Consider the following 22,622-nt stretch of genomic DNA (forward strand, 5'->3'; position numbering starts at 1 on the left):
TGCCGACATAGACAACTTAGTTTTAACTGAAATTGACCACCAAGTAGCAAGACGAATACTGAATCGTTTGTTCTTCCGGTGAAAATTCGTTCTGTTGTTTCCCATGTTTCGCCGATTGGACCGTGATTGATGTTTTTTATTAATTTATGTCCCGGTGTGTTTTATCTGTTGCGACATTTTTTGTTTTTTTTTGTTTGCTTGGTTTTAGTTATAACTTATATACAAGTAGAATATGCCCCCGCTACCACTTAAAAGCTTGAAAATACATCCTATAATAGGCTTGGCATTGGCAATGAATTCCTGCACATATTCCAACAATCATTAGGTTTACAGGCTTGGCAACCCAGGCATTGCAGCGAAGCATGTAAACCTGATGATCAGAATACGATAGCTGTGATCGTCCAGTAAGAACCTGCGCAGTGGGGCGATCCTGCCTATCATGCCATTGCATGAAATATTACAACATATTCAAACAAGTAATCCATTTATTGGCGAAACGGGGAATCCCCGATGCCGAGACGCTCGCTTCGCTGAAGACGGATTTTTTGCGCGAAAAAAACACAAGAGAAAAAAAACAACGACAGAATTGAGATTGTACGAAGGTACGAAGATGAAACACCTTGTGTGGTTCGCCCCGTAACAGCGGGGACTGCAAGATATACAAGATTGAAGTTACAAGAGAGGGAAGTAATGCGTTGAATACAACACGTGCTATCCCAGGAGCGGGAATATGACATCCACGTATTTTCGCTCAGCCATTCTTACCAGACCAGAGAATTATGGCAAATTTAATGATCAGCGAGTTGACCTCCATGTTGCGACAAACAAGACTAAGTGGGGGATTTAAGCCGTGGCCAATAATTGTACCCGGGATTGGCATCTGAAAAGTTTCAGGAGGAAAAAATGAAACAAGAAAATTGATATAATTAACTGTTGCTTCAGGGATGGATGGAAGACAATTGATCGCTTTAAGGTTGAGAAAGTTAAAGGTGAATTTCATCACTCTTTAGTTTTAAAAAACGCCACAATTATCACATGAAATTTCTTACGAGCCAAGTTATCAAGTTTTGTGACGTTTCAACGTTTAAATGGACGCCGTTCTGGCTTAAAACTAATAAGCTGTCAAATCGCACGCAGGTGAGTTTCAGTCGAGGTATCACGTGTCGAGGAAAGAAGTGGAACAGGCGGAAAAAAGAAAATGAAGGCAAAATAAGGAAACGGTTTCTGAAGCCAGCAGAAATTCGGTTCAATGAAGGTAACCGCTTCCGGGGTTACAACAGGTCAAACCAGGAAAGGTTATTGCGGGTCAGTTTGTGTATAGGTTTTTGAAAGGTTTCCTTGGAAGCGAAATAGTACAATTTACTGCAACTCGATTAACCATAAACTTTACGCTGCCAGTTAAAATGCTAAATGGCAGTGACTGTGGCGTGCGACACACGCAAAGATCGCGCAATATTTCCAAGCTCCACGACGGTTTAGATTTCCATCGGGTAACACAGGTCACCGGAAATATTTGAAGAATGACTGTCGGAAACAACCTCCACCGGTGCTTCCCCGTTTAATTGTGACGTCAGAATCTCGATTTCGTCTTCAAGGCCCTGTGAACGTTTGTACATTTGTACGTAGTTGGCCTGCAGCTGTTTCTGGTATCTGCAAAAAGAAACAAAAAATCTAAAGTTGCTCGAACGTGAAAAACGTCAGGAAGATACTTATATTTACCATCGCGTTTAATTAGAAGATACAAAACACAATACAATTATCTTGCAACAATAAAATAAAAACTTTTTAAACTCAATTAAACATCCCATGAGCGGTACCTGATTACACGACTCTTCTCCTGAGCCCATTGCTGCCTTTCCTTTTCGAATTGTTTAGCTTGCATCGCGCTTCTCTCCTCTATTTCGTTAATACGACGCAACAACTCATCCGTGTCGATCTCACTGGCACGTGACGAGCCACAGTCACGCCCCAGTGGCGCGAGGTAGTTTTTATCACCGTTAGAAGTCGCCAAAACGCCGTCAAGTCGACGCTCCAATTCCGCGATCACGTGATCCCGCTCGTCTAGTCTCGCGCTGAACTGCGCAGCCTCGGTTTCGCGTCGTTTAAGTTGAGAACAGAGTTCCCGGTTTCTCGTGCGCAGAGCGACCGTCTCGCCGGTTCTCTGGGTAAGTTCGATTTGTTTGTCCTTAAGTTGGCGTTTCAAATGCGCCACCTCGCCGTTCTTATGCTGGATGAGCGATTCGCTCTCTTCGAGGCGCCCCCGCAACTCCGCAGCGACATCTTGTTGTCGCGAATGCCTTTCCATGACGTCAGACATCGACTTGATCCGTTCCTCTAACTGCAAACGAAAAGGTTGCGTTGAATCACATGTGAAGATTATGAAAGTTATAATGTGTGTGGGAAAAATACCACCGATCATCTTCATCAAAATTATCACTCAATAAACTTTTTAAATCCAGTGCCATTATTTCGTCACAAAGAGGCCTCTCTCGCTTGTCTGTTCGGCGACACGCTCGCCTCAGTAAAATGTGGGCGTTATTTCCCATGGGTTTAGAAACTCCATTTCAGCCTCTCGCATTTAACTTCTAAAGCCGTATGCTGCCAAACCATCAGACTACATGTTGTTCATTGATTTTGCTACTTCTACGAATTTCAATACGATGACCCGAGTTTCGACTTATTTCGTTACATAAGATGAAAGTAATCATTCCAAGATACGTAACTGCCGAGTATTCAATGTTAATTCGCTTTGGCATTGAGCAGGAAATCGCTCGACAGGCTGGTTACAAGCGCGTGGTAAGTTTAAAAGAACCCAAGCCGCAAGGCCAGCAATCACTTCACGAAAATCAATATATTTAAACACAAAAATAATTTGCAAAGTAAGTTAGGTTGAGGGTAGTGATTATTACCTCAACATTGGTTAGTAGAAGTTGTTTGTTTTCGTCTTTCGCAAGCTGGAAATCCCGCTCAAGTCTCTGCTGGTGCCTGAGAACCTTGGCAGTCTGGCCAGCAAAAAACATACCAACGTCAGTCGTCATTAGTAGCGATTAGAGGACGCCGTATTATTTGCTCTTAGCCTCAAGCATGCAGGTTCGAAGTAATGCAATATGTAAACACGGGCTTCAGCAAGCTGTTAGAAACCGATAGGCGTAATTTATTCCCCATCCAACCTCGCACCGAGTACTTACGTTATAAACGTTTGTAAATCGTGCTTTACCATGTGTAATAAATGCGCATGTGCAGTTCTGTTTGCTTGGAAACTAGTGTATTACCAAGTCATATAGCCCAACGATAGTAATACTTTTAAGGAGCCGGTACGTCGTATCACGTGACCTGCACCAGCGGCTGTGCTTTGATGTTAGATGGGGGGAGGGATATTATTACTAAGAGCGGTGGGCTCACAGTATTAAGTCCAATTATCGGGCGTTTGTCCAGCGCGGTTCGAGTAGTGTAAGTGTGTTTTCATGCCCTGGGCATCTTTAGTTGCAAGAAATGTTGCTTAAACCACAGTTCTGTGAGTTGTGTGCTGAAGACGACGCATAAACCCCAAACCAGGATTTACTTTTTAATGTATTTATTCAATATTTTTCAAAACTCCCATCAAGTTGACAAAGGACTTTAAAACAAGGCTTTCAATTTACACTTGAAAATGCAGTTATTATTGTAGGGACATAACTACACATGTCGTTCCCACACGAATCGCCGTCATTAGGGCACTTTATGACGTAACAAATACGATTATGCCGCGGGCGGTCAACAACCATACGACTTATTGCACGGGCGTCAATAAAACTACTTCTTTCAGAGTTGGCAACTTGGTAGTGGAATTATTACATGGATGAGCAAAGTTTCAGCGCCAATTGGATTTGATTTCTCTGCCTTACACGCATGTTTAAGTATATAAGGAAGCATATCGCAATAGATGGGTAAACTTCTCCATAAACTTAATAATTTTAGTATTAGTTGGTTTAAATCAGCCAAATATTAGCAACAGAAACAAATCAAGACATGCATTAAGGTTACCATAACCATACACAACCAAACCAACCTGAGCTCTCAAATCACTCGCATATTTCTTCTGCATCAACTCAAAAACCTCGTCCTCCTTGAAACCCGCCTCGTTTGGCTGCTGCTCGCCGCGGTCTTCGTACACCTGTCAATCAAATGAACAATAGTGAAGTCACGTGATGGGTAGGGCGGCGCTTGAAGCGATAAAGCTTTCGACATCGCACGTCAATCAAAACCGATTACGGTGCTTTAGAAATCGGCCGCGACTCCAGTGTTTAATGATGTAATCGCGACATTATGCGGAAACTCAGTCGGCGTGGGACTGACTAACGTGGTTAAGGATGTCCGCAGGTTGTTTACAAGCTACATACGACCGTCCAAGTCGTGAGAGGGCTTAGCTACCACCAAGTGACATTGAATGAGTTCACCTGACAAGATACCACACTAGAAGAGTTTTTTAACCACAAGTTTAAGATCTATTCACTTGGAAGTGATTTGATTTCTTAAATCGTGATTAAAATTACTGTTTGTCCATTCATTTACATCCAATAAAAATTTAATGTCGTAATCTGAATTTCAAAGCCTTTACTCCAAGGTTTGGATAATAATCGTTACCATCAAACCATGCCAATTTGACATCAATTGTTATGGAAGTGAATAATAACCAATAACGAAGTTGGGCTTTCTTTATCTTTTATATAATTTTATAGTAACGTACTTTCACCAAACAATGCTAGTTGAACTTCTTAATTTAATAAATAAAAGTAACGTCAAACACTCCTGTACATAGCTCTTTCAACCCAAAATGTGGTCAATCCACAAAACGAACAAGATCATTCGGTCACCACCCATGGACCCCACGGTAAATTATATTGAAAATGAGTTTATTCCTTAACTAATTATTCCAGGTAACGTACAGTAACCCCATCAGAAAAACTCACAAAAATGTTAAAAAAAGTTAAAACAAGGAAAACACCACTCACCATGTACAAGGCCTTCTCGTTGTCCTCGAAGCTTCGTCTCAGTATTTCCAACTCTCCCTCTTTCGCCTTCACGCGACATTCCAAATCTCGAATCATGACGTCATCGCACATCGTTCTGTTCAAAGCAGAAAAACGCTGTTATCAGAATACGTGGGGAGTTAAAGTCATCGCGCAGCGGGGCATGGGTTCACACCACTGTTTGTTTATTTAAACTAGTTCTGTAAATAACGACATTATTCGTTTTCCTTGACATGCCGAAAAATGGCTGATTAAGTTTCGGTTTAATATTAGCTGAATGTGCCACAATCACTTTTGAACGTTTTTTCGTCATTCATTTTTAATTTTACCAAACGACTCTACTTAATACGCCATTAAACATATTTGAAATTGTTACGCTGATGGGAACATAAGCCAAACAAGCCATGGTAAAGTGTGTAACTATCCGCCAATGTGTTCAAATGTTACACCATATGTTACGCGCTACAGTGTTTCTGCTTCGAATCACACAGGACCTTGTGTGATGAGGTTGGGTTTATTTATCTTGGCCAGAGAACTTCGACCTCGGTCTGTTTCGCGATAAGATAGCGTTCCTGACAAAATGATGAAGTGTCGACGGTACCAAAAACTCGTGGGGAATTCGTGAACACGGTTCGTTAAGGTGAAGTTAACCAAGGTTGGTGGCAAGAACGCGCCATAGGTTAGGTTATGTTTCGTTTGTTCACTCTCGGGATAAAATATTTTCCAAACAAATCAAAGTAACTCCTTATTATAATGTTATAGTAACGCAGTATTAATGGTGATCAGCTGAAACTTAGCCTCAGAAAGAGGCCTGTTCATATTGGAAACCAAATACACATATAAAAGTTTAAAAAAATTGTTATAAAACTTTAAAACAAAGTTACATCACTAAGTGCTGGAGAGTAATTGCGTTTTGTTAAGCGCCTAAAACTGCCGTAACAACGCTCACCATGTACAAAACAACAGCACAGCCGAATAATAAAAGTCTATTTTTACCTTGGTGACATCTGCAGTGAAACATCAGAAGTATTCAGGTCGTTCTCATGCATCACACTGTGTGTAGTTGAAGAAGAAACCCTGGCACTGGCGTAACCTTCCGAACCAGAACAACTAAAACTTCCACCGGCTCCAGAGGTAACAACAGGAATGCTTGTGGCGGAATGACGACCTACGAACGACAGAGAGTCTTAAAAAAGAATCCATAACACCTGTACGGCTACGTATACACCAAAATGCAACCTTGTGTGGGTGAGGTACGCCATGTGGGCGGTAGTGAAGAGGGATAGTCGAAAATAAGCTACTCTTATATGCTTCCGATACTGATACTGGCGGTTGTAATTAAGTCAAGGGCCGGTTATTTGCGAGGCATGTATGGGATAGTTTACAGACAGTCGCGTGGTCGAGATTAAAGAGTTAAAACTGCAACGGAAAAACTCGGGACTGCGCCAATGCTGGCTAGTATAGGTAATTTCTAATATAACGCAAAAGCCTGATTCTGTTGTTGGTTTTATCAATAAAGATAGGGGTCGTACGTCAAAGCAGCGATAAGCGTAAAAGCAGTTTCTCTTGCAAAGGTGTGTACACCTTTTAAAAGATATAAACGGTACTCGGTGCGAGGTTGGATGGGGAATAAATTGCTCATATCGGTTTCAAACAGCTTGCCGAAGCCCCTGTTTACATATTACATTACTTCGAACCTGCATGCTTGAGGCTAAGAGCAAATAATACGGCGTCCTCTAATCGCTACTAATGACGACTGACGTTGGTATGTTTGCAGTAAGAGCAGAACAGATGCTAAACAGTCGTTACATTTGGTTGTTCATAAACTTGGTTATTTTACGACCTCTAGTGCATGATTCTAAGCCGAACTGTCCGAATCACTAGTCCTGCTTTTCAGGATGTTATCACAGTTTAAAGGAGAGACCACACGCAAGATCGTATCGGAACACGTTCAAGCTGGCGCATTAGACACAAAATTCGCCAGGAAAGCTTTTAAAACCGCCCTTACGCTTCAAGATGCGGCCAAGGAGCCAGGAACAACATTCCCGCGAATTTCGTGTCACCATTGTTGACAAACAATCGATCCAAGTGACGTTTCCGAGTTTCACTTCATTGCGTTCGAAGGCACGCACAATTACAACAAGCAACGTCACACTAACTCAAGAAAATGAACACTAAAAACTGACAAGTCAGTTGTAACAGTATTGTCGCTAATACCTAAACCTGCAGCAATTACACACTGCTAACTAAAAGCAACTGCCAACTCTGACACTAAACCTTATTCTGCTGTATGTCATGTCTTCTTCTATAGAAGAAACTATAGTTGAACTATAGTTTCTTATTTATTACTATCTTATTGCCACCTATCACTATATAAGGCATACATTTTTAATTTTAAAGACAAAAACCATTTAAAAGGATAAAAAAAACAGCATGGGACACAGTTTAACTGAGAACATAGAGGCACTCGAAGTTGCACCAACCTGAATCTGAGTGGTTGGAATCGTTGGACACGCTCCTCTTCCCATCAAGAACGCCGACCTCGAAGCCAGTTTGCAAGCGCAACTCTAAGCAACAAAAGACACAACTTACGTCAGAGGCGTGCGTTGCACAGCGGTATCGCGTTACGTGCCGAAGTCGGCAATTTAGACGCCCGCTAATGGCGTTTATGGAGCTGAAGGGATAAAAGTAAGTCCGGGTAATGGTGTTTGTGAAAGCACGACGTCCATATATTACCCATAGCGGAACAAAACGATCTTATGGCGGTTCGGAGTCCGTACGTTTCGGCAAAGAAAATATGGTTTTGTCAACAAAGTGTTTATTGTACATACGTCCCCAAGACTTTTTCTGGCCCTTAGATTCGTTTAAAATGGCTTTTCCGGACCCCTCATTGGATAAATATTGCTATATATTACAAGGCAACATTAAACAGTAACCTGATGAAAGATGCAACATCAACGTGGTAAAGGTGCCGCGATTTATTAAACACAGTTACCCGAGAACACCGTACTCAGAAATTTAAGAGTGTATGCAAAGCAACAAAGGCGGGGCACATATTTGTGGGTAATGTAATATTGCGTGAACATGCAGGGTTGTCCTTGAGGTCGAGAAGTTGCTGACGGCATGTCAGTCATGTTAATACTTGGGCAAAGAAATACAATACCCTTAGTTACAGTACTTTTAAATAACCTTACAAGCTATAATATAAGGTCAGGGTAAATTTTTCGCTACTTAGTCAAACCGGTCGTTGAATTCACGAATGTAATAAAATACAGTATTTTGATTTTCGCAAAGCAAGAGGCCAGCAAATTATTTTTTTGCGAATTGGTGTTTTAATATATTTCCTAATGTAGCTTCAAGGAAAGGAAGGGGCATGTCGATGGTTGAAAATAACGCCAATAAACATGACGTCATACAGCCAAAACGCCAACACAGTTCCGTTGGCAGAGCCAGAAACACTGCACTCACCTTCAGATGTTTGCGAATCCCAAGATGAGGGGCTGTTAGTGGGTGGAGAATGATTTTCTTGAGGTTTTTGTCGTCTGGCTGGTGGTTTGAAGGCGGTTGGTCGTAGGATGGTCGTGCCAGCTGGTACCTAAACCATACAAAGCAACCATGAAAATACCAAATAATGGTTGACAACGTTTTAAACCCAAAAACTGCTGTCTATTGTCGCCAAAATGCAACTTGTGATAGTTGGCCCACTTAATACATTATAGATTGCCAGAGAGCATTCACGAAATATTTGGTATTTTTCTTCTATGCGTAAAATCAGGGAACATCCGTATACCTAACAAATATGGCCAGAATCATCATGCAATCTGCTATGTAATAAATATATTGCTCAACAAGTCATCATAAGCCACAACTGTGTTATAAAACAGGTCCACACGCGCTTGCCAACTTAATTAAACCCACAAAATATCTGAGAGTTACGGACGAATAAATGTCAAAAGCTCGGTGGACGGAGCGTATCGTGGTAATAAAATACTGTGAAATTTATTGGCTTGTCACCCGCGGGAGAACTATGTGTTCAGGATATGACTTGGCACCGTAGTTGATGGGGGAATTTAAGTGATGGCACGCAACCGGAAAAGTGGGATAAACGTATATGACGTGATATGAGAAACAGTACAAAAGTTTGCACATTCGTTGATGCTCACCATGGAAATATTAACTTGAGTGTATGGTGAAGCTATTAGCTGTTACCACATAGCTATGTAAACAGAGATGCCAAAAAAATTGCCGAAGTCAATATCTAACACGTCGGGGCAGGCTGATCACAGAAGCTGTGGTACATTTTGAAAGAAGGACTGCTCCCAGCACCAACACGATATATCTTTCAAAGCAGTCGCGTGTGGGATTCTATATCTAACCCACAACAGGCGACGGTTCCATTAGCGAGATGGCAATACAAAAAGCACGCATGAACGCAAACGTAGCCTAACCCAAGCCACACAATACAAGCTAGTTTGCTAGGCATGTGGTCCAAATACCAGGACCGCTTCGAGAGCCCTATTTCGGTCCTCCCTTCGCGTCGAAATGTCGCTTTGAATAAACCCGTATCAGCAGAAAAGTGGACGTACAATGGCCCAGTGCTTGGGTGAAAGCTTTGTTTTAAAAAGCGGCTTTTAAGGGCTCTTCGCCGTCAAGATAGTGCCGGTTTCTTTTAGTGTTAATGGAGTAAAATTTTTTACTGATAATATGGCCCTTGTGATGGCGATAATTTTAAAAACCATGTGCTAAAAAAGTCAAAAAAAAACAACATATTTAACCAACATATTATTTCTTTGACGTCTTCTTATGACGACAAATGATGTTATGGAGATTGAAAGGAAATTTGCAAAGAATTGATCGTTTATTTATCGTTTTTCAAGAGAAACATTTTTTCCATTTAAAGAAACAAATTAACGTCATCCACCTAAAACGAATTTGCAAAATATGTTTTTTAAAAACGATATTTTCCATTACAAGCCGAAGCAAATTAACGAAGAAAGTTTCCTCCGCGTTTAAAGTCCCCGTGAACAAACAAACCGATAGTACGCGTTAAAATCTTGTGCAAATAAATCACAAGTACCGACAGACGCCAACGCGAAGACCGGGCATAAAAGTAAGTTTTGCCCCAACCATGATTTGTAGCCGAGATAATGGTTCGCAGGTTCACCTATCGCTCGGGTCAACAACAGTTTTGATGAAATCAAACCGTTTTCCAGCTAAAACTAGCATTTACTACCACGTAATGGCCCAAACTTTCGCCAAATGCTCAAAATCAAGTTGTTTTTAGTTATTATCATTTCCTGAAACCCGCTTTTACACAAGGGCGCAATACGTTACGTGAGTGCTTGTTCCGCCAGGTTAGTTACCACTACTTCAAATCCACACGCGTTCCATTCCGTACAAACCAAACAACCAGTGCCAATCAGTTATCAACGTTTCAATGTCTCAGTTCCCGTGGGGATTCCCCGCAATACACAACCAAGGGGACGACGGACACGAAAAAAACTTACAATGCAGTCTGTCAAAATCGCCTCCGATCGATCATCAAAGAACGGAGCGGGGAATAAAACAAGCCAGGGTATTTACTTAAATGTGCCATCCGTCGCAAAAATCGATTCCTGATTTCACGTTCGGGGCCAGTGGGATTCGGTCATCAAACAACCACTGATTACTGAATAATAATGACGTCGTCGTGCGCTTTGCTCCCAAACCCCTAGGGTGCACGGGCTTACACGTATATGGCGACGGGGCCCTCTTAAGAGGTGTGCTGTACGTAGCGGGCTAGGTATAACGCACACCGGTAACATCTGCTCCTTCTATACTATGTCAGCTCTTCAGAGGCAACGTTGAAATATGTAACTGTTGATTATCCCTAATTTCCCAATGTCTTATTGATGGTAAAAACAGCAACCCCCGCAACAACCCGTATTAAATGAAGAGACAGCGGTAATGCTCCAATCTTTACTTGTCAGATTTACACTCACGTTTACATGTGTATATACTGACCACAACTATGCAAAATATCCAAGTTGTCAACCAACGTTTGCTCTTACCTTGTCCAACAGTAGTCTCCCCGACACTGGTGCAAGTTTGGGTGGCTCACTGACCTCCACGTTAACTTCGGCAACAACTTCAGGTGTTGCCGCTAAATCACCGCCCTGGGAACCTCTGGATGACTGCAAAGTATCTGAGCTTCCCAATGAGGCGTACGAAGAGTGGTATCCGGACGCTTTCAGTGGAACCTGTTTTGTTTTTGCCGTTTTCAGCATGTTCCAAGTACCTTTGGCACGCGCTGCAGTGTCTTTTTCATCTACAGTCCTGGTCAGGTCGTAGTATTGGTTTTGTGTGGCAGGTGGTAGTTGGTAGTCGTTGGAAACACGGGGTCGTGGACGAGCATGCACAAGTTTCGCGCTAGTGGCCGATAAGTTCACGTAGTCGTGGGAACCACTCAATTGTTTTGGTTGCGTGCTTTCTAGATGTGAGTTGGCTTCGGAGAGGTAGACAGGTTTGATGAGTCGACTTGCAACGCCGTTCTTCCAAAATCCCTTCTTTGCTCCTGGTTGGATTCTGGTATCGGTTTCGCACGAAGCACTTCCACTTCTGTTGCCTTTCTGGCCGTTCTCAGGGATTACGGGACTGTTGACTGCAAATGCTGCGCCAGAGTCGCTGTATCTGTTGGTGGAAATATGAAAATTGTCAAGTTTGGCTAAATTCCAACAGCTAATGCGTTTCCAACAATCCGGTGTTTGAGATCGTTCTATGCCACGTTGTGTGACTAACCCCTTTTAAATGTGGGTCAATTGTGGCAATAAAGTGAAAAAATAATAACTTCACCCTAGCTTTATTGTTACACACAGCTATTTTGCAAACCACGGTTTTTGTAATTGTATACAATTATAAAACATAATCGTTTACCTTCTGTTGTTCTTTGATTTGGACTTGGACCCGCTCGAGCCAAGTTTATCCGAACTGCTCCAACGAAAAGGTTTCAAGCTGATTTTATCCAAAGACGATCGCAGTTTTTCTTTCACGCCGAGTGAAGTTTTCACCGGGGCCGTTTCAAAACCGCCATTGTCACTTCCAGAACTGTCCCTTCGATTCTTCCGCGACCTTCCAGACCCTGAAGGGCCGTCGTTCAACGCGCTCCCAGCACTTCCCATACTGCTTCGTGGTGTGGAATCACTCGGTGCGTTGGTTCTGTAGCGATGATATTGTTGCTCGCCGGGACTGCAACGTCTCTCGTATTCCTCCTCGTCTCCGGAGAAATAAAGCACCGCTCCTTCGGTATTGTCGGGCGAATAGTAACTGAAGACTTCCTGGCCTTCCCAGTAAGCCGAATCTTCGCCGCAGTACGTTTTGCCCGCGTACAAAAACTGCTGATCGTTTTCCAATTCGGACGGTGTCTCTGGCAGGGGCGGCAAATTGGCAATCTCAACTCCAGCGAAGCTGCCGGAAAAGTACGGAGGCGGAGGGGCCCGATTGGCCAAGTTGGCCTTGCTATAGGGAGGGAGGGGCAGGTGTTTGTGGTAGTTATGCGCATACAAAGCGGGGTCATTCACAACGGCCGCCATCTCTACAACAAACGTATTCTCGCACTGCGTCTGTGAAGAAATAAAAACATCTGCTGTCACGCAATGTTGGGAACGCTATACAGGGTTTTTATGTAAAGGTATCGGATGGTTGGTGGGTGGGTGGCACAACAATAATCTTTATTAATTCCACAGCTGAAGGTTTCTATTCAATATCCAACAAATTTATATACGCATATTTCTTTTTGTGCGATTTTTCGAGCTGAAAAGCTAAATATCACACAGTCATCATTTCCCACCAACAATAATTTTTTTAACGTAGCTGTCATTTCAACAAAACTGCAATAACGTCGAGTTGTATTCATGTGGTATATAACCATTATCATAGCCAATCAGTAAGAACCAGGCTCATTTCGGTACGCCCGTGTCGAAGGTAATTTTGTGCAGTGGTACAAGGCGTAACAGCCGTTTGGGAACTATTTGATAGCGGAAACCATACGAACACATAATCCCATACAAAAGTGCGACACAAAAGGCTAACTTTTATGTGAAACAAAAACCAAATCCGGTCGTGAGGAGGAAATAAAACGTCTGTTGGTAATTAAAATTCCCCCCTAGCCAATCATTCATTGTAAAACCAGCGCCGCTGCGCGATGACGTATCGGCCAATTACATCACAGAAAGGCGACACCGTTCCTGTACCGGCCCTGTTCTTATGTTTTGGGACAAAACTGGGATCGCCATTCAACCATTGGTTCTAGTTTCAACAAGGCAGCTATTGGCTTCCTCTCAATCGAATCGTGGTCGTACGATTCAAGCGCACACCGTGCAGAACGTTTTTGTGGGAAGTCTGAAAATTAAGGGTCTCACTCGCCCTAACCCCTGTATCAACAAGTTCTACTTTTATAAAACCCCTTTTACTTGCCCATGTATGTCCACTTTTGCTTTTACGCCTCGTTGCTTCAGGTGAATGTCACGTGCTGACAAGGAAAAACAGGCTTTACCCGGTAATTCTAACTCCACCTAACCTAACACCAGCTTTTCAATTCCAACAAGAGCTTGACAAATTCTAGGTCGTCAAGCATGGATGGCGACAGAAAATAAGTCTTTCCCACTGTCAGCTAATGTTCAAACTTGAACACGACCCGAAATGATATTCCAAATACGTTTGACAAAAATAGTGCTGAACACTCTGCAAGCAATGCAACTTGGGTCATCGTCAACCAAAAACCCACGAGCTCCACAAATGATACGAAAACCACAACCCTTTGCAGCAGTCTTTACAACACAATGCTAGACTGTACATAAAAGACTGAACACAATGCAAGCTCTCGACGCGATACCCTGCCAACGCAGCGACTTGCATGGCCACTGACTTTGCCCAAAGTCGCCTGGCACGCTTTAGTTCCATTTTGAAATGGTTAACGCCTTTAATCGCAACGAAAAACAACCATCTTCCAAACGAACAGCTTTTCTAAACTGCAAGACTGCCTGCTATGTAGCATATTGTTGCATCACAAACACATAACAATGCAAGTAAAACCGCCGACGCAAGCCGACTTGTTGACACGTGACTGATTATCCCTTTTATGACGCAACAGAGAGAAGTTGCCTGTCCGAAATCCTTACAAGAGAAACGACAAACACAAGGCCTGGGAACTTACTACTGACTGGTAGTTTGAACTGCATACTTTCTCACCCTATATTCCCATTGAAAGGCACAAAGCCCTTGCGGCCTTATTACAGGCGCCATGCTACCAGCGGCGTCTTACTATTCGGCATCCCACAGGGCGTGAAATTCGTTATGTTCGCCGTCGACTCAACGGAAGGCAATCTGGTCGTGTGTCGAAGTTAAAAGACCGCCGCGTGATCAATTTCCCAATTATCCCCAGTGTATGAGCAATCAGAATAAGATCGAACATAGACTTTGCGACAGGCTTAGGAAGTGAACGCCTTGGACGGTATGCCCTTGATCTAAAAGTGCTTCAATTCTATTCGAGTACTCTTAAACGATTGTTACTCTGCAACCGAAACGTCCACGACGCTGTTATTTTAATTGTTTATATTTAAGTTTATTTGAACAGTAAATTAAACTGTGAATTAATAAATCCAAAATGGCGATTCTTTCCAATGCAGCATTCAAAAACTGATGAAGTGCAACTACAACAACAAGCCTTGACATCGCCTAACAGCAGTAGCACTACACGCACTATAATGTATTACCCTTTCCATGCAACTGAACACAAGGCTACTGTGGTAGCACCGCTAGTCACACATATTATAAACGATTCTGTGGACAGCGAGCAGCGAAAAAGGGACCGATAAGAATCTTGCAGCGTCGCGCAAAAGATTAAACAAACTTACTACGCACCTTCAAAAACAAACATTCCCATCCGCCTGCCCAAGAAGTGTCGCTATTGGCAATGGCTCGTCCGTGACCGATTGTGCCAACTAAATTACGACCCCCTATTGTGCAAGTAGTCATGCAAACAGATTGGCGCCAGCATAAACACGGCCAAGTAATTGTGATGTCTTGTTTGTCGATGCAACTGGTATTTAATGGCAGGTGTTGTATGATGCGTGTACTTCCTGGCTAGTGTAAATGGTTTAGTTTGTGTAAATCTATGTGAAAACGTTGTGACCTAGAATGGTTCTGACTACATTTTGTAGGCCCTTTCTGTGATTAAAACCTACTCTGGATTGCATGGCAAGCCTCGTGGACCGCAGGATACAAGTTGATATCAGTTAACAATCTACTTAGCTTGCGTCCAAAATTTAGAAAAAAATATCATTTCCATCTATTTCAACAAGGTGAAAGTGTCATAACAATACCATAGGAATCAGCCTGTTCTGTTTGGTGGTACTGATGGATCTTTTCCTGTCAGGTATCCAAAATTACTCACAAATATTGGCAGCCGATATGGGTCAGTGCGATATTTTATTATATTTTCAATGAATATTTTATGCCCGGGAACTTTAAAGGTACCTAGGTTTCATTGAGGGTGAATTATTATCAAACGGTACAAGTGCAACCTATGCGCACTCGACGCGGTTCCTCTACGCAAACAAACGCCATAGTCAGCATACCTTTGTGTGCCGTGCGCCAAAGTTCGCACCCAATCCACTAGTGACAACGAAAACAGCACGGGTGTCGCTAACAACTAATTGGCAGGTACCAGTATTATACGAGGTGTCGAAGCCGTCACTGGGTTAGAGGTCATTATTTCGGCGCAAGTTCGTGCGAACGTGATAGCGATATTCTAATTGGATTATCTTGTGTGACAATCCAGCTCACAAGTTTTACCCATCTCTGTTAACAATTCGGTTCGTTCCTCGACATACGATTAAATTACACTCACAGCAGTTGCGTAAGCTTGACACAAAATTGCCAACTAATCAATTTACGTCCAAAAACCTTCTAATACTTGGCTGGCACCAGAAACCGGAGATGGTTTATGTTAATAAACTGCTATATACGTACACATGTAACAGCCCTGGTTTATGCCTATGAAGTATGAACTGCTAAATATACTTGCCCGCTGCCGCACTATATGGAATACTATGTAGATATTCCTGCGTTCTTTAAAAGCACAATATCCTCAAACCAAACAACACTTCACTGAATCACTACTTTAGTTCCTCCGCGACAAGTTTAACTTCCCAATTTTGGAGGTAGTGACCGGAACGTCGTTAAGTTAACCATTCCGCCAATCCACAGCACACAGCGTGCCTCGAGTCTTGTTTAAACAGATCAATTCTTACGCCGGGCGAATGTGGTTTAAATAGCCTCGCCAGGTTGTGCAAACAGTTACATCAACTCGTCTGACAGAGGAATAGTTTCTTATTGTTGATGTAACGATTTTTTGCAAACAGCAAAACGGACACAATTTTGACCTTTCGATTATTGTTTCCTGATACCAACCGAGCCTGTACGAATACGCAGATATCGTTGTTGTCCACTGAAACATCGGGGTTGCATAAAAATATAAACAGCACTGTCCACACATTCAAAAACCAATGTTCCCGCGCTTCAGCGGCTTGTGTGCGGACAGAGCAGAGGAAAGAAGGCGGTCGTGTCAAAAACAAGTTTGCACGAAGCGGGTTGGAGCAGACATTCCAGTCCGAAGTCAGCATCGTGTTGCAGCGCGAATGCGATAACATTCCGTAAACCTACAGAGAGTTCTTCAACCTGCCCTTACGTGAATGTAGTCGCATTTACGTCACACTTCACGTTTCGTTGTACTTTGATAAAACGTGGTGTCGCCTTCAATATGACAAGTTTCAAATAATTCGATTTCGTTTGACCAACACGGATCGACGGAAGAAAAGCAACACGACTTAAAATCGATACTTGGGTCATTCTTCATTTCGCTGCATTTTTCAGATTAAATTTATTTCCGCTGGTGCGAAGTGCCATATTTGCCCTAATAAATTTTGTATATTATTAATATGCTCTTTTCATTACGTTTCAGCTCAAGTTGTACAAAACTAGCGGGACGTAAAGGGGCCCAAAAAGGTTGGGAGCCAGTGAACCGCTAGTTTTGAGAACTAACCGTTTAAATAGCAAAACTGAATAGAACTCCCTATCAAATACTTCAACAACACTTTCTTATGCACTTTCACTTTCACTAAGACCATGATATTTGGTGCGCAAACGTAAATACAAAAAAATTACGTAATCACCCTATGACAAATGACGTAAACCGCCTCTCCATCGGTTGCCAATAACAACATGGATTGAAATTGGATTCAATTATGTGTCATTTGTCGAATTTCGGATGGCTTTTCTCCAAGCTCTGCCTTCAACCTGATAAATCCGCTGTGGCGGCTTCTTTTGTGAACCAATTCATGCTTCGCTAAACTCTAACCCCACAGGATTGCTTGTCAACAGCGTTTCGATTGAGGCTGGCTGCGCTAAACGACAGGCTACGCTCGAAATTGAATCAGAGCGAATTCAGGTCGGCAAAATGAAATTAAAATTGACGCCACTTGGCGGGAAATGTGTGACAGTAGTGACACGTTCATGTATCACGTTTTGTGCGTTTCTGTTACGTACTCTACTTAGTAGAATTTCACCTGAATATTTAATGAACTATAAAAAGAAAAAATGGTTGTCATAGAAACCTTGACCATGATAAATTTACTGCTGGCTGTAACTAAAGCTCACAGGAAAATAATGGGAACTAAAAAGAAAAAGAATCGGATAAATTCGACAGAAATCACCCTAAAGTACGAATGTAACCACAGTTACCTCAACCAAGACACAATATACATGATAACTATTCGTTGGTTCGCGACAACCTCAAACAACTTAAAGCACTTTAAGCCTGTTGAACAAGGAAACTGCATTAGGACAAACAAACCAAACACAACACATACCAAATGCTCGCGTCAAAATATACGACTGACTATTTGCACTTGCTCGAGAGCACGCTATTGCCGTGAAGCCGTACAAAACCACAACATTGCTGAGCGAAGCAACGCGAACTGACCGAAAGGGGGTAGACGTGTTACGCGGTTTGAAGGGAAGGAATTTCGTATGGTGACGTCACAGCGGAAGATAAGAACGCTTTGCGGGCGAATTTTTTTGTTCACTTTTCCATCAGCGCCGAAATCGGTCGATGGGTTTCGTTTTCGCGACCATCGGGTTTGCTAATGAGATGAAGAAATTCTGATGTTTTTCTGATGTTGGGACAACGTTGTGTAGATTTCCGGTGCATTTTTATCCTAAACGCACTGCGGTCTCGACATTAGGCATTTCTGCGACCTCACCAGCAAGTTCAAAGAGTGTAGGTGTTTCACCCACTATCAAGTATCCATACAAGTATTAAAAACGTGTAGGAAATAAAAGTCAGTCATATATTTGTGAACGAACGTATGGAAATAGAAGTCATTTTTCATTAGGAAAAAAACGATTACTTTTCCACCAAATAAAAGTACTTCGATTCGGCGGTTACAGTAATTGGCAGCCCCGACTTCAAAATCAAATGCAAAGCAACGTCAAAACCCATTTGCTTCGACAGATTCGGCAACCCCGAAATTGCCTGAGTGCGTTCCAAGATAAAGGGTACTTTCACGACATAATAAAACAACAAAGATTACCATTGATTCGTAGCTATTTGCGACTTGGCTGCAAGCCGACAGCGCAACGCTTTAATGATAGCGAGGTCGCATATATTGATTTTTCTCACTTCAAAGTGGCGGCTGGAAATGGGATTGTCGTGTCAGGATGAAAGGTTTCGGCGAAGGTTTGGTTTGCATTGATTGTTTTTTTTTCAGGGTGGAAAACACTTTACAAAGTTGAGCTTTCCATTCCACAATGTTATTTGCGTATAAGAATTACCTAAATTTTAAGTAAGTTCTGGTTGTTCAATGTTGAACTCACAATAATCGAGTGTGACCGAGAGCTAAAAATTGACAAAGCCCGGCCGCCTTAATAGCGCCCCCTGCCGACTGCGATGTTGTCGAAATTTTAATTTATACAAACCACGAAACAGGTGAGCTTACTCTCAAGTGCAAAAACATGCTTTACAATAGTTTCATTATTCATTGTTTTTTGACGTCACTAGTCTAGGAGGATTGGTTTAAATTCACGATCACCATACTTTGCAAAGTACAAAAAATACTATTTTTTTGTGTAGGTGAATATTACTACATGCTGGTTTTCTGCAATCTACAATTCAATCGGAGCGATGTCAGTGATTGGATGTTTTTGGTTCTGTCTGCCACATACTTTAGTTTAAAACTAAACAGAAAGAGATTGACAAAATTTGTGATCGTGTTCTTTATTTTTAAAGCCCTTGAACTTGTTGGAAACCCGCAAGCAATTAAATGGTACATTATAATCTGAAGGGTTTCAACCGAGTACCATTTCAAACTATGATATTACGTGACCATTCCAAAATACGCCATAGGTTATAACCTTTAATTGCGTGTTGCTCGGGTAAACGAAACTACTGTTATACGAACATCAACAAACAATATTTGAATTTTTGCCCCGTGGTATATCATGGAGCGACCGTTGACCCACATTAGGCGGTGTACTAAACACACACAGGCAACTCCCAACCTTTATTCCGTCCAACAATCCAACATTTATACGTTTTATTTCCCACAGGAGTTCCATTATGCCGGAGATCGCAAATAATCGGACAAAATTATCACTGTAACCACTCCAGTGTCGGTTTGCGGGTCGCCGTCGGCTCGTCGTAGGGTGGTAAGTGTTTCTTTGTATGTCAACAGGCCGTAAGTGCGCCCGAGGCCTAACTTTCTTCTTTGGGTGCAACAATAAACATCTTCCCCGATACCAGTAATTCCTTCGCGACCCCCCGCCCTCACTCTAAAGATGATTTATGCGGAAAGCCACCACAACTGGCGTGACCACTCAAATGATGGGCGGCGTGACGCAACACCGCCGCGGTGACGTCATCGGTGCCCACTTTTGCAATCAGAAAGGCCTGAATATGCGCACGATATTACGCCACTGGTTTTACAATAGTTTGCTTAGCAATAAAGCCTTGAAGTCATATTTTCCACGCCAAGTAGTTAAACCCAGTTTGTTTTTAAGAGCCTTTGTATGAAACGGTTTCGCCAACTTGGGGTAGGTTACTGTGGATAAAACAAACATAACTGTGTCTCGAAACGAACAGTCGCTGATAATAAAATAGCAGAGAAACATTTTGCCTGGATTTACTTCTTGGAAATTTACTTGCTCACAAAAATAATCCTCAATCATACAGGCCTGCTTTATGCAACGATTCAATGGAAAGCAATAAAACATAAACGACCCGATTTTTAATCGCAATTCGTTTGTTGTTGGGAAGAGAGAGCCACGGTTCGAAATTTTACAGCCCCGCTGCAGTGCAATACAATATACACGAACGATATCTCGCATCGCTGCCCGCTTAACGCTACAAACGGATCGCCATTAACTGGACAGGGAATAATGATTTACGGCCGTCAAGGGCTATCAGTTCCGCAGACCGGACGGAGCACCAAACCAAACACCACGCCTGTACAAACATAGCACCTCGAAGCGAATACCCTGGACCACGAGGATCCCGCGGTGAGCTTTCAACGTCGACGAAAAATGCGTCTTGCTTATCAAAACTCGGTTCAAAGGCTAGCCGCCAATTTGAGTTACTACAACAAATATACAGGGCGGCTTATTGGTCAGGGCTTTGTTGTTGTGAAAGCCGTTCGCCCAAGCAAGTCCATATTTGTTTGTTGACGTGTAGTCGGTGATGTTAAATTGCGCTGGGGAACAGGTTTTTGCGTATGTGGGCGAGTTGTTAAAATCACCACATACAAGTGTTGGCCTTTGCGGGTCGAGTGACTTGAAAATCAAGTTTTGTGTTTGACCGCACGGCAAATCAGATCTACTTTGGATAATGAAAAAATTAGTCAACCAACACGATCGTGTTTACGCGTACAATCGGACAACATATTGATAAGAGGCCGTTAACGATAATACTTTGCCCTGAGGGTCTTGATGCAACAGTTTGGAATTAAATACAATTTGACAATTTCTTTGTCATACGTGTTGATTCCACGTCACCCGTTGTTGGCTAACAACACCGAACATTTCAATTGACAATCGCGGTAATCGCTGATTTTACAATTACAAATGTATCTGATGATTATCAACAAAACATTAGCAGTCAAAGTCAACAATAATTACGTGACACACGTAACTCGCCCTTCACATCAGCCAAGCCTTTGTAAATTGAGGGCAATTAGGGGCACATGCTGGCATAAACCTTCCCAGTTCAACATCTCGTAATCTTGCGAGATTAGCGGTTGTCCTTCAGGCTGTCTATGTTGTGATAGCGGCAAGACGCTGCCATTGCTGTCCGAACGCCCTGAGACCAATGGGCAATCCTTTTGTTACAACTAAAGTTGTGGGAATCTCTACCAGCCCGTGTGTAACAGGAGCCACTACTAATGGCCTTTTTAACCCCAATCTTTACCGATTGAATGGGAAAGCAATTACGTTTTTGTTTACCGTTTACTGGGTAAGTTGGGAAAAGGACCTTCGGTCTAACCAAGGCAACAGACGCCAAGAACCTCAAATTAAAGGTATGTTTTTTACAGAACATTTGCATCCAACAAGTTAGATGCGCAATCTCTTCCCTGTGCGACATTTAAAATCTGCCAAAACGTCCGTTATGGACATTTCCGAGTATTATTCTGGCACCCGCAAAACTCCAAGCTTGACCGCAAACGAGATTTTCATGAGTATAATGACAACTTTTAATGGCACGATTCTACACGAGAATTTAAAGCTAACTGGTATTGCCCATATACTATGTATATAGTTAATATATTATGAATGGCTATTATAGCAGTGGAAATCCTAATCAACTTTAAATCGGCCTAAACTAAAGTACACGCTAACATGGATTTAATTTTATCAATCAAACACACCCACACTTGAAACCTGTTATAAAACCTAAATCCACTTACCAGCCATGCTCTTGATTGAAAATTTGAATCCTTGTTGCAATTAATTGATTATTTTTCGTCGGGTATCTTTCAGTCGCAACGTCTAACTTCAATCTTGCTAACAAAACGTAGCTATAAGTATCTGCAAACACACAAGGCAGAAAACATTCAAAACGTTTGTTTGTTAAAAACAGTTGAATAGCAACAATGTTTTTTCGTATATGATGCAACATCGCTCATAGCTTAGAAATTGCTCTGTTGCTAAAACAATTAGGCCTACTTTTTGTATACAACTGACGTTCCTCGCGAAAGCACACAAGACTGAAACTTGCACCAATTTGTTAGTTTGCCAAGCTTATCTCGCCTTGCCAGCCCAGTTCCACGCAGACCGCCGATTTTCAAATGTGCTTCGCGACTTGCGGGCCGTCGGTCTCGAGTTACCAAACGACGAAAAAAGTTTCCTATTCACGCATGACGCTCCACAAACCTTCGACCGCCCTGCCACCTGTTAACAACTGGCATTCTAAATAGCTGTTATTTGTGGTGGAAAATTTAGGGTACGTCAAAACTCCTTTCTTGCGTTTTATTGCTCTGTGTGCTTTGCCTTCACGTTGTTAGATCAAGTTCCTGGGCCGTTTGTCCT

General features: G+C 42.3%; 1 protein-coding gene across 3 annotated transcripts; it reads right to left on the bottom strand.

The window, feature by feature from the left end:
- Nucleotides 1–474: 474 nt before the first annotated feature.
- On the bottom strand, nt 475–22,123 carry LOC145913878 (uncharacterized). Of its 3 annotated transcripts, XM_083001653.1 has the most exons (12): nt 22,001–22,123; nt 11,922–12,607; nt 11,060–11,678; nt 8,467–8,604; nt 8,013–8,018; nt 7,493–7,550; nt 6,006–6,177; nt 4,992–5,106; nt 4,049–4,153; nt 2,910–3,002; nt 1,818–2,338; nt 475–1,650 (listed from the first exon to the last, which is right to left on the bottom strand). In XM_083001653.1, exons 2-12 carry the CDS (start codon nt 12,575–12,577, stop codon nt 1,476–1,478), a joined length of 2,658 nt encoding a protein of 885 aa, XP_082857779.1. In that variant the 5' UTR covers nt 12,578–12,607; nt 22,001–22,123; the 3' UTR covers nt 475–1,475. The 3 variants fall into 3 exon arrangements, with proteins under 3 accessions (XP_082857779.1, XP_082857771.1, XP_082857787.1); XM_083001645.1 differs by lacking the exon at nt 8,013–8,018 and having other exon boundaries at nt 7,493–7,576; nt 8,478–8,604; XM_083001661.1 differs by lacking the exons at nt 2,910–3,002; nt 8,013–8,018 and having other exon boundaries at nt 7,493–7,576; nt 8,478–8,604.
- Nucleotides 22,124–22,622: the final 499 nt, after the last annotated feature.

Source organism: Ascidia mentula, chromosome 1 (genome assembly GCF_947561715.1).
Source record: "Ascidia mentula chromosome 1, kaAscMent1.1, whole genome shotgun sequence".
Taxonomy (NCBI): Eukaryota; Metazoa; Chordata; class Ascidiacea; order Phlebobranchia; family Ascidiidae; genus Ascidia; species Ascidia mentula.

Bases quoted from the DNA above. Each gene is read 5' to 3' on its own strand.
- LOC145913878 (XM_083001645.1), bottom strand. From the start codon at position 12,577: ATGGCGGCCGTTGTGAATGACCCCGCTTTGTATGCGCATAACTACCAC. The intron at 11,679-11,921 runs GTAAACGATTAT...TTCCACCAACAG, and splicing joins AAATCAAAGAACAACAGAAG to ATACAGCGACTCTGGCGCAG. The intron at 4,154-4,991 runs GTGAGTGGTGTT...TTTGATTGACAG, and splicing joins ACGAGAAGGCCTTGTACATG to GTGTACGAAGACCGCGGCGA.